The sequence below is a fragment of the Rhinichthys klamathensis genome, unplaced genomic scaffold, assembly GCF_029890125.1.
Source record: "Rhinichthys klamathensis goyatoka isolate OS25496 unplaced genomic scaffold, OSU_Roscu_1.1 h1tg000035l_1, whole genome shotgun sequence".
NCBI lineage: Eukaryota > Metazoa > Chordata > Actinopteri > Cypriniformes > Leuciscidae > Rhinichthys > Rhinichthys klamathensis.
The window spans coordinates 7,277,061-7,289,662 of NW_026606583.1; the positions used below are offsets into that span (position 1 = coordinate 7,277,061).

Genomic DNA, 12,602 nt, shown 5'->3' on the forward strand with positions numbered 1-12,602 from the left:
CAAATTGTATTGTATCTTAGGAATCATGATAAAATCTTATTGTATCTTAGGAATCATGATAAAATCGTATTGTATCTTAGGAATCGTGATAATATCGTGGCCTATGAATCGTGATAATATCGTATTGTATCTTAGGAATCGTGATAATATCGTATTGTATCTTAGGAATCGTGATAATATTGTATTGTATCTTAGGAATCGTGATCAAATTGTATTGTATCTTAGGAATCGTGATAATATCGTATTGTATCTTAGGAATCATGATAAAATCGTATTGTATTTTAGGAATCGTGATAATATCGTATCGTGGCCTATGAATCGTGATCAAATTGTATTGTATCTTAGGAATCATGATAAAATCTTATTGTATCTTAGGAATCATGATAAAATCGTATTGTATCTTAGGAATCGTGATAATATCGTGGCCTATGAATCGTGATAAAATCGTATTGTATCTTAGGAATCGTGATAATATCGTGGCCTATGAATCGTGATAAAATCGTATTGTATCTTAGGAATCGTGATAATATCGTGGCCTATGAATCGTGATAAAATCGTATTGTATCTTAGGAATTATGATAAAATCGTGGCCTATGAATCTTGATAAAATCGTATTGTGGCTTAGGAATCGTGATAATATCGTATTGTATCTTAGGAATCGTGATAATATCGTATTGTATCTTAGGAATCGTGATAATATCGTATTGTATCTTAGGAATCGTGATCAAATTGTATTGTATCTTAGGAATCGTGATAATATCGTATTGTATCTTAGGAATCGTGATAATATCGTGGCCTATGAATCATGATAAAATCGTATTGTATCTTAGGAATCGTGATAATATCGTGGCCTATGAATCGTGATAAAATCGTATTGTATCTTAGGAATCGTGATAATATCGTGGCCTATGAATCGTGATAAAATCGTATTGTATCTTAGGAATCGTGATAATATCGTGGCCTATGAATCGTGATAAAATCGTATTGTATCTTAGGAATCGTGATAATATCGTGGCCTATGAATCGTGATAAAATCGTATTGTATCTTAGGAATTATGATAAAATCGTGGCCTATGAATCGTGATAAAATTGTATTGTATCTTAGGAATCGTGATAATATCGTATTGTATCTTAGGAATCATGATAAAATCGTATTGTATTTTAGGTATCGTGATAATATCGTATCGTGGCCTATGAATCGTGATCAAATTGTATTGTATCTTAGGAATCATGATAAAATCTTATTGTATCTTAGGAATCATGATAAAATCGTATTGTATTTTAGGAATCGTGATAATATCGTATTGTGGCTTAGGAATCGTGATAATATCGTATTGTATCTTAGGAATCGTGATAATATCGTATTGTATCTTAGGAATCGTGATCAAATTGTATTGTATCTTAGGAATCGTGATAATATCGTATTGTATCTTAGGAATCATGATAAAATCGTATTGTATTTTAGGAATCGTGATAATATCGTATCGTGGCCTATGAATCGTGATCAAATTGTATTGTATCTTAGGAATCATGATAAAATCTTATTGTATCTTAGGAATCATGATAAAATCGTATTGTATCTTAGGAATCGTGATAATATCGTGGCCTATGAATCGTGATAATATCGTATTGTATCTTAGGAATCGTGATAATATCGTATTGTATCTTAGGAATCGTGATAATATCGTATTGTATCTTAGGAATCGTGATCAAATTGTATTGTATCTTAGGAATCGTGATAATATCGTATTGTATCTTAGGAATCATGATAAAATCGTATTGTATTTTAGGAATCGTGATAATATCGTATCGTGGCCTATGAATCGTGATCAAATTGTATTGTATCTTAGGAATCATGATAAAATCTTATTGTATCTTAGGAATCATGATAAAATCGTATTGTATCTTAGGAATCGTGATAATATCGTGGCCTATGAATCGTGATAAAATCGTATTGTATCTTAGGAATCGTGATAATATCGTGGCCTATGAATCGTGATAAAATCGTATTGTATCTTAGGAATCGTGATAATATCGTGGCCTATGAATCGTGATAAAATCGTATTGTATCTTAGGAATTATGATAAAATCGTGGCCTATGAATCGTGATAAAATCGTATTGTGGCTTAGGAATCGTGATAATATCGTATTGTATCTTAGGAATCGTGATAATATCGTATTGTATCTTAGGAATCGTGATAATATCGTATTGTATCTTAGGAATCGTGATAATATCGTATTGTATCTTAGGAATCGTGATCAAATTGTATTGTATCTTAGGAATCGTGATAATATCGTATTGTATCTTAGGAATCATGATAAAATCGTATTGTATTTTAGGAATCGTGATAATATCGTATCGTGGCCTATGAATCGTGATCAAATTGTATTGTATCTTAGGAATCATGATAAAATCTTATTGTATCTTAGGAATCATGATAAAATCGTATTGTATTTTAGGAATCGTGATAATATCGTATTGTGGCTTAGGAATCGTGATAATATCGTATTGTATCTTAGGAATCGTGATAATATCGTATTGTATCTTAGGAATCGTGATCAAATTGTATTGTATCTTAGGAATCGTGATAATATCGTATTGTATCTTAGGAATCATGATAAAATCGTATTGTATTTTAGGAATCGTGATAATATCGTATCGTGGCCTATGAATCGTGATCAAATTGTATTGTATCTTAGGAATCATGATAAAATCTTATTGTATCTTAGGAATCATGATAAAATCGTATTGTATCTTAGGAATCGTGATAATATCGTGGCCTATGAATCGTGATAATATCGTATTGTATCTTAGGAATCGTGATAATATCGTATTGTATTTTAGGAATCGTGATAATATCGTATTGTATCTTAGGAATCGTGATAATATCGTATTGTATTTTAGGAATCGTGATAATATCGTATTGTATCTTAGGAATCGTGATAATATCGTATTGTGGTTTAGGAATCGTGATAATATCGTATTGTGGTTTAGGAATCGTGATAATATCGTGGCCTATGAATCGTGATCAAATTGTATTGTATCTTAGGAATCGTGATAATATCGTATTGTATCTTAGGAATCGTGATAATATCGTATTGTATTTTAGGAATCGTGATAATATCGTATTGTGGTTTAGGAATCGTGATAATATCGTGGCCTATGAATCGTGATAAAATTGTATTGTATCTTAGGAATCGTGATAATATCGTGGCCTATGAATCGTGATAAAATCGTATTGTATCTTAGGAATCATGATAAAATCGTATTGTATCTTAGGAATCGTGATAATATCGTATCGTGGCCTATGAATCATGATAAAATTGTATTGTATCTTAGGAATCGTGATAATATCGTATTGTGGCTTAGGAATCGTGATAATATCGTATTGTGGATTAGGAATCGTGATAATATCGTATTGTGGCTTAGGAATCGTGATAATATCGTATTGTGGATTAGGAATCGTGATAATATCGTATTGTGGCTTAGGAATTGTAAAAATATCGTGGCTTAGGAATCGCGATAATATCATATCTTAGGAATCGTGATAATATCGTATTGTGGCTTAGGAATCGTGATGATATCGGATTATGGCTTAGGAATTGTAAAAATATCGTGGCTTAGGAATCGCGATAATATCATATCTTAGGAATCGTGATATTGTATCGTGGGGCCACTGGTGATTCCCATCCCTATTTGGTAATTTTCATGTTTAGAGAATGATTTATTAATTTAAGAAAATGAATTGTCTTAATTTATTGAGATATTTAATTTAAGATAATGAAAATGTAATTATATGTACATGTGGTTTTGATCACGTAGGGTCCGCAGTGATGCAGTGAAGATGGGTGCTGCTGTGGCGAGTCAGGCATGCGCGGGCGGTTGAGCTGGCGTTGAGTACAGGAAGAATGCACTTATCCCATGTCGGCACCAACAAAATCTGCTTCCTGCTTTCCCTGGCATTTTGTGCCCTACTGGTGCTCCTTATTCCCTCCTTACAACCTGCACAGCGTCAGGCGGATCTGCCCCAACCGCGACCCCCTGCCAAGCCCCCCAGAGCCGGACGCAGACACGACCTCTACGGGAACCCTGGCCAAGGAAGTCGTGATGCCAAGGATGGTAGTTTCATTCACCCACTTCCTCCCGGAGGCCGACTCTGGGACCCACAGACGATGTTAGAGGGGGACACTGCACACGCTAACTCCCCTGGGTCACGTTCCAAAGACTCATTGGATTTGAGAGACATTTTTATTGCCGTTAAGACCACCAGGAAGTATCACAAGTCCAGACTGCAGCTCCTGTCTCAGACCTGGGTGTCCAAAGCCAAGGAACAGGTAGGGAAGCGTTGTATTAGTCTATTGCTTATAAATAATCACTATTATTCTGGAATCCACTAAAGGTGAAACTCCCAAGTTACACATTAATTTTTTCTTTTGATCGTTTTTGGTAATTTTTCACTACATCGTCAGGGTAGTTCACCCAAGTTCTCTCTTCAAATGCAATCAAAATGTAAATATGAACATTTAATTGAACTCTCTGAAAACGGCAAATTATGTATTCCAATCGAGACATCTCCAATCAAAAATACACTTTTGTTTTTTTAACTAATATCGAAAAATAAATAATTAATCACGATTTAATTGCATCTAACATTAAAGTTTGTAAATATATATATTCTTATATAAATATACACTCACCGGCCACTTTATTAGGTACACCTGTCCAACTGCTCGTTAACACTTAATTTCTAAGCAGCCAATCACATGGTGGCAACTCAGTGCATTTAGGCATGTAGACATGGTCAAGACAATCTCCTGCAGTTCAAACCGAGCATCAGTATGGGGAAGAAAGGTGATTTGAGTGACTTTGAACGTGGCATGATTGTTGGTGCCAGAAGGGCTGGTCTGAGTATTTCAGAAACTGCTAATCTACTGGGATTTTCACACACAACCATCTCTAGGGTTTACAGAGAATGGTCCGAAAAAGAAAAAACATCCAGTGAGCGGCAGTTCTGTGGGCGGAAATGCCTTGTTGATGCCAGAGGTCAGAGGAGAATGGCCAGACTGGTTCGAGCTGATAGAAGGGCAACAGTGACTGAAATAACCACTCGTTACAACCGAGGTATGCAGCAAAGCATTTGTGAAGCCACAACACGCACAACCTTGAGGCGGATGGGCTACAACAGCAGAAGACTCCACCGGGTACCACTCATCTCCACTACAAATAGGAAAAAGAGGCTACAATTTGCAAGAGCTCACCAAAATTGAACAGTTGAAGACTGGAAAAATGTTGCCTGGTCTGATGAGTCTCGATTTCTGTTGAGACATTCAGATGTTAGAGTCAGAATTTGGCGTAAACAGAATGAGAACATGGAACCATCATGCCTTGTTACCACTGTGCAGGCTGGTGGTGGTGGTGTAATGGTGTGGGGGATGTTTTCCTGGCACACTTTAGGCCCCTTAGTGCCAATTGGGCATTGTTTAAATGCCACGGCCTACCTGAGCATTGTTTCTGACCATGTCCATCCCTTTATGGCCACCATGTACCCATCCTCTGATGGCTACTTCCACCATGTCACAAAGCTCTAATCATTTCAAATTGGTTTCTTGAACATGACAATGAGTTCACTGTACTAAAATGGCCTCCACAGTCACCAGATCTCAACCCAATAGAGCATCTTTGGGATGTGGTGGAACGGGAGATTCGCATCATGGATGTGCAGCCGACAAATCTGCGGCAACTGTGTGATGCCATCATGTCAATATGGACCAAACTCCCTGAGGAATGCTTCCAGCACCTTGTTGAATCTATGCCACGAAGAATTGAGGCAGTTCTGAAGGCAAAAGGGGGTCCAACCCGTTACTAGCATGGGGTACCTAATAAAGTGGCCGGTGAGTGTATTTGTGTGTGTAAGTGTGTATATATATATAAAAAAATTATACACACATACACATATATTATATATTTATTTACAGACGTTTATGCAAGATGCGATTAATCACTTTGACAGCATTTCAAAATAAAGTTAATTATTTGATGACAGCTCACTTAAAAAGGTCTCAAAACAAGTCTTCTAGTAAATGTATAAAAAAAATTATGTTACATCATATAATTTAGACATTTAATTGAAGTGTCGTCACACCGCCCTAGATATTATGCGGAATGTCGATGTTTCGAACTAAATGATTTATTTCTAAACTCTGTTTCAAACTAAATGATCACCACCAGTAGCCTGATGTAGGGCCCTATGAAATCCGTTTTATTTTTTCCCAAATTCCGTTTTATTTTTTCCCAAATTCCGTTTTTTCCGTTTTAATTTTTGGGAATTCTTTTTTTTTTACCCTTTACTGTTATTTTAGTCATAAAAAGAGTGTGCTTTTAAAGTTAATGATTAAAATGTATACAAATAAAATAGGAATGACCTTAAATTACAGACATTTACTCAGTAGCCTTTTCAGGACAAATACTGCATGATGCCAAATGACACTGCACTCTTCAAGTAACAACAAAATATGGTTATGAGCTTTAAACTGTTCAGTAAAATAAATTATATTCGTTTAAAGTTTAAATAAAAGTCACACTCTGTCTCTCTCTCACCCAGTGTCGCTCGCGGAGTTCGCTTCGCTTTTGTCCATTCCGGCGCCTCATAGACAGACGCGGTGTGTGTGTGTATGTGAGAGAGACGCGTGAGTGATAGAGAGACGAAGGGAGAGCGGGGAAAGGAAATACAACGGAAAGAATACGCCGCGTGTTTTAAATAACGTAAAAAAATGAACGAAACGCAATATGTGGCGGCCGGAGTTGATTTTGTGGCCGCAAATTAGTCTATGTGTGTGAAAAACACTGCATAAAAGTCACGTGCGAACTGCTCGGCTCGGTACTGAGGGCTTATAGCGTCGAGTTTCTTAACTTTTTCGCCGAGGAAAGCAGAGCCATGGAGAGCCGCTTCGCCATGCTTTCATTGTTTTGATGCCGTCATTGGAGCTGAAATGACGGGAGGGGTTGTGTCGCCCAGATTTGCTTCCCCCGGTCTGCATTTTCACCAGACATACGTTCTTCTCCCAAACAAAAACAGAATTTCAATCCAAATATGTAAAATTCCGCGTTAACACTAGATTCCGCGTTATTTGTCCAATTCCGTAATTCCGTCCGCGATTCCGTGATCGCGGAAATCATAGGGCCCTACTGATGTTTTACTGGAAGGTTGTTTTTTGACCTTTTGATTAAACATTACAAGATCCAAAAAAAAATTATGCATGGGTGAATCGTTCTCAATGCAAAACAAATAGGCTGAACTTCCATTTCATGTGGACTTCATCGCTCTTCTGGACCTGTGCATGGCCAGTGACTTGTTTAAAGGTGTTAATACACACAGTGGTCAGCGTAAACCTGTGAGGAGGAAGTGTGGCAGCTGCTGTCTGGCGGTGTGCCTGGGGCTTTTAAGAGTGTTTGTGGTTAACGGGGGGTTCAGTTTTGGTGCCCCTCGGGCCCCCTGGAAGAGGAAGTTCCTCAGCAACCCGAGACACACTGACACAAGACGACGTGTGTTTGCTTTCATCCAAACACATTTACTTGACTGCCAAAGGCGCCAGGGCAGTAGACTCTCCCCCTTCCTGAGGCCTCTCCAGAGTCCTGAGTGGGGCCCAAGGGGGCCCCAAGATTGACTAAACCTGTAAAGCATCGCAGAACCATTGTTTTGCCATTGCACAACAGGGCCAAAATGCCCAGGAGAAATTTCAAGAATCCAGCTTTGCTCATAAAGCGAGATTGTGTGTTTGGTAAGTGCCAGCTCATGCCAGAAGAAACATTCTTTCCCTATTAGATTTGGAGAATTTGTCCAGACTTTGGGGCAAAGTCCACTCCTCAACTTTGTTCCTTATATGACTTTCTACTTGAATAATCTTCTACTTTTAGCAGTTTTTTAGTTACACTTTCTGAAAAAGAGGTTCAAGGAGCATCTTCAAATGATAATTACATGTGCACACATACTTCACTTTGTTGGAGATGTCATGCACTCATTGGAAAACATTAATCCTGTTTAAACAGCTTTAAGCTTTAAACTCTGGAAGAAAAAAAAAACATCTCAGACATTCTCACAGTGGCTTTGTTCGGGAGTTTTCCAAAGTGCAACTCAAGATGTACCAAGTGTTGCAATCCCTTTCATTTCCAGTGTTGTGACTCTTGCAGCAGTAGCGGAGTATGGAGGACTTTAAAGCGGTAGTTCATCAAAAAATGAAAATTGTCTTTATTTACTCCTATATCCTATTATTATACTTGTAATATCCTGTTAAATTTATGTAAAAAAATTGACAATTGTTTTATGTATTTTGGGATGGCATATATAGTTTTAAGTTGTAAAAAACACAAACACCAATATGTCATTAAGTCACATATTGTTAATATACCTATATACACTCACCTAAAGGATTATTAGGAACACCATACTACTGTGTTTGACCCCCTTTCGCCTTCAGAACTGCCTTAATTCTACGTGGCATTGATTCAACAAGGTGCTGAAAGCATTCTTTAGAAATGTTGGCCCATATTGATAGGATAGCATCTTGCAGTTGATGGAGATTTGTGGGATGCACATCCAGGGCACGAAGCTCCCGTTCCACCACATCCCAAAGATGCTCTATTGGGTTGAGATCTGGTGACCGTGGGGGCCATTTTAGTACAGTGAACTCATTGTCATGTTCAAGAAACCAATTTGAAATGATTCGAGCTTTGTGACATGGTCATTATCCTGCTGGAAGTAGCCATCAGAGGATGGGTACATGGTGGCCATAAAGGGATGGACATGGTCAGAAACAATGCTCAGGTAGGCCGTGGCATTTAAGCGATGCCCAATTGGCACTAAGGGGCCTAAAGTGTGCCAAGAAAACATCCCCCACACCATTACACCACCACCACCAGCCTGCACAGTGGTAACAAGGCATGATGGATCCATGTTCTCATTCTGTTTACGCCAAATTCTGACTCTACCATCTGAATGTCTCAACAGAAATCAAGACTCATCAGACCAGGCAACATTTTTCCAGTTTTCAACTGTCCAATTTTGGTGAGCTCTTGCAAATTGTCGCCTCTTTTTCCTATTTGTAGTGGAGATGAGTGGTACCCGGTGGGGTCTTCTGCTGTTGTAGCCCATCCGCCTCAAGGTTGTGCGTGTTGTGGCTTCACAAATGCTTTGCTGCATACCTCGGTTGTAACGAGTGGTTATTTCAGTCAAAGTTGCTCTTCTATCAGCTTGAATCAGTCGGCCCATTCTCCTCTGACCTCTAGCATCAACAAGGCATTTTCGCCCACAGGACTGCCGCATACTGGATGTTTTTCCCTTTTCACACCATTCTCTGTAAACCCTAGAAATGGTTGTGCGTGAAAATCCCAGTAACTGAGCAGATTGTGAAATACTCAGACCGGCCCGTCTGGCACCAACAACCATGCCACGCTCAAAATTGCTTAAATCACCTTTCTTTCCCATTCTGACATTCAGTTTGGAGTTCAGGAGATTGTCTTGACCAGAACCACACCCCTAAATGCATTGAAGCAACTGCCATGTGATTGGTTGATTAGATAATTCCATTAATGAGAAATTGAACAGGTGTTCCTAATAATCCTTTAGGTGGTGAGTGTATCTACTTCAACTATCAATAGTACATTTTTATTATTAACTGTTAACTATTATAATACAGGTTGTAAAATTGCACGCCGCATTCACTAAATGGCAAAAAATATGACACAAAACACCCTAATGTACATAACTGATATTGAAAGTAAGAGGAAACAAAGTTATTTATAAAATATAATCCTATATAATGGGTCACAGAGGGACTTTGGCATTGTCCTTTTACTGTTTTTCTTTTTCTTTTTACTGTAAATTACTTCCAGAAACCACCATTTCAACTAGTTTACAGTAAAATTACATAATGCAAGTTTAATTAATTTTTAAAAAGACTAATTATTTTATTTGCTTACTAATTTGTTATAACATTTTTGTTACTTGAAATAAAATAAACGTTAACTGAAATAAAACAAAATATAAAAAAACTTATTTTGTTTCTGAAAATTGTCATAGCAATAATTCTTATTTTCATTGTTTAACTTGATGTAATAAAATAATTAAAACTAAAAGAAAAATTAATAAACCACATAGACTTAGAAGAAAAAACTAATAAAAATGACAAAAACACACAAAAACTTTAACTAAAATTTTAAATGAAAGTGGAGAATACAAAAATAAAAACAAATTAAAATTATATAAAAAACAAACTATAATGTTATCTCAATTGCATTATATATTTTCCTGCATGTCATGTAACCATTAACCAATATCAGAGAACCATGAACATGTGAATGTGGTGTTAAATTATTGAAATATTAACTTCAAATTCTCAGTGGGTACTTGAGGTAAATATATTTAGATATATTAGATATAATATACTTAGATCAAAGGGGTTTGGCTGACAAAAAGAGTTTGTGAATCCATGACTAAAATGTGTAAAGATGATTTCAGCCTTACAAGTATTTTACAGTACTGGTCACTGCATCTCTGGCTCCTGCAGATTGTTTCTTTTTTTGCAGTGAACAATGGCTTTCTCTGTTTCAGACGTTTATCTTCACTGATGGGGAGGATAAGGAGCTCAGGCAGAAAGCAGGTAGTGTCTTTGAGCAGTTCTGCCTATTCAATAATCACGCATTTTACAGCTTAATGTTAAGAGAAAGAATCTAGATACCATAATAAAACCTCACTACTCGACTAGACAACCATCCTGACCCATGCCTAGTTAGAAGAACCTCATGTTCATGCTTCATTTCATCATGACATGGAGTATGTCATGTGAAATTATGTTATGTCTAAACATCCTGATGTCATCCAAGTCATAAAAGCATAATTGGTCTGTCATTGTCTCCTCAAGGGCTCAACATCATCAACACCAACTGCTCTGCGGCGCACACGCGTCAAGCCCTGTGCTGCAAGATGTCTGTGGAGTATGACAAGTTCATCGAGTCACAAAAAAAGTTGAGTTCATATTTAATGGAAATTCATCTCACTAAATGGAAAATCTCCCAATTCATGAAATCATAGCATACAGTCGTCATCATCAGCATTATCATTAATAATTTAGCCAAAAGTTTGGATTTTTTAAAAAAGTGTTTTTGATTATGCTCACCAAGGCTAATATTAATATTATAAATACAGTAAAAACAGTAATATTGTGAAATATTATTACAAAGTAAAATAACTATTTTCTATGTGAATATATGATCAAATATAATTTTATTCCTGTGATCAAAGCTGAATTATCAGCATCATTACTCTAGTCTTCAGGGTCACATGATCCTTCAGAAATCATTGTAATATGATGATTTGATGCTCAAGAAACATTTATGATTAATATAATGTTGAAAACAGTTGAGCTGCTATATATTTTTTGGTAACAGTGAAACATTACCATTGAAAAGTTTTGGGTAAATTAAGTAAGATAAAAAAAAAAAACTTTATTCAGCATTCAAATTATCAAAAGTGACAGGAAATACATTTATAATGTTACAAAAATGTTTTGCTGTACTTTTTATTCTTCAAAAAATCCTGAAAGATATATCAGGGTTTCCCCAAAGATATTACACAGCACAACTGTTTTCAACATTCGGCGTGTTTCCATTACAGATTTGCGTAAAACTTTTGCTATTTTCTTTTTTCTAAATGTTGACAAAAAACTATTGCGAAATGGCGGTGTTTCCATTAATCGATGTTATGCGACTAAAACTTAATTTTTTCCTCTCGCGATAAGGAGTCAAGATAAGTCATTCCAAAAATCATGGCGACAGACGTTGGTAGGTTTATGTATATCCCAGCCACTGCACTGGCCATTATTAATAATCGAAGGAGGCGTATGTGTGTTATCCAATCATCAATGACAAGGAAAGACCCTTATACTTGAGAGCGGCACATATGAGGTGTTTCTGGGTGTTTCTCCCTCATATCTGCTTCGAGGTCTTGATTGTGGCATTTCTTTGAGGTTTAGAATCCAGTATTCCTGTAATTATTTTGTCTTTTATGAATTTAATAAAGAACTCTGTCTCGTATTCTGTCCAAACACACCGCGTCATCTACGTCAGAGGATCTATAAATGCACAAAAACAGCTTTGCAAAATATTTATTTTTCGAATTGCCTGAAAAACCACCTCATGCGAGCATGTAAACTTTTTTGCGAAATTGACGTGTTTCCAATGGGCATATTTTCAATTCGCAATTTCAATTTGCGCAATTTGAAGAGTAATGGAAACGCTGCTAGTGATGATAATCATAAATGTTTCTTAAGCAAATCATCATATTAGAGTGATTTCTGAAGGATCATGTGACACTGAAGACTGGAGTAATGATGCTGAAAATTCAGCTTTGATCACAGGAATAAATTACATTTTAAAATATATTCAAATAGTTATTTTAATTCATAATAGTATTTCACAATATTACTGTTTTTACGGTACTTTTTATCAAATAAATGCAGCCTCTGTGAGCAGAAGAGACTTCTTTCAATTGTATTTAAAAATTCATAATGATCCCATTAACGAACATTAGTGTATTAACAGCCTTGTA

General features: G+C 36.5%; 2 protein-coding genes across 3 annotated transcripts in view; both read left to right on the forward strand.

Annotated features, from left to right (window-relative positions):
- The window catches only part of dcxr (dicarbonyl/L-xylulose reductase), a 40,618-nt gene that overhangs the window by 9,250 nt on the left and 18,766 nt on the right, over positions 1 to 12,602 (forward strand). The gene's annotated exons all lie outside the window — the stretch shown is intronic.
- The window catches only part of rfng (RFNG O-fucosylpeptide 3-beta-N-acetylglucosaminyltransferase), a 29,713-nt gene that overhangs the window by 5,902 nt on the left and 11,209 nt on the right, over positions 1 to 12,602 (forward strand). For both annotated transcript variants that reach the window (XM_056246070.1, XM_056246071.1), the window contains exons 2-4: positions 3,824 to 4,335; positions 10,608 to 10,656; positions 10,918 to 11,020. In XM_056246070.1, the coding sequence (XP_056102045.1) occupies positions 3,910 to 4,335; positions 10,608 to 10,656; positions 10,918 to 11,020 (578 nt within the window). In that variant the 5' untranslated portion in view covers positions 3,824 to 3,909. The remainder of the gene's footprint in view (positions 1 to 3,823; positions 4,336 to 10,607; positions 10,657 to 10,917; positions 11,021 to 12,602) is intronic.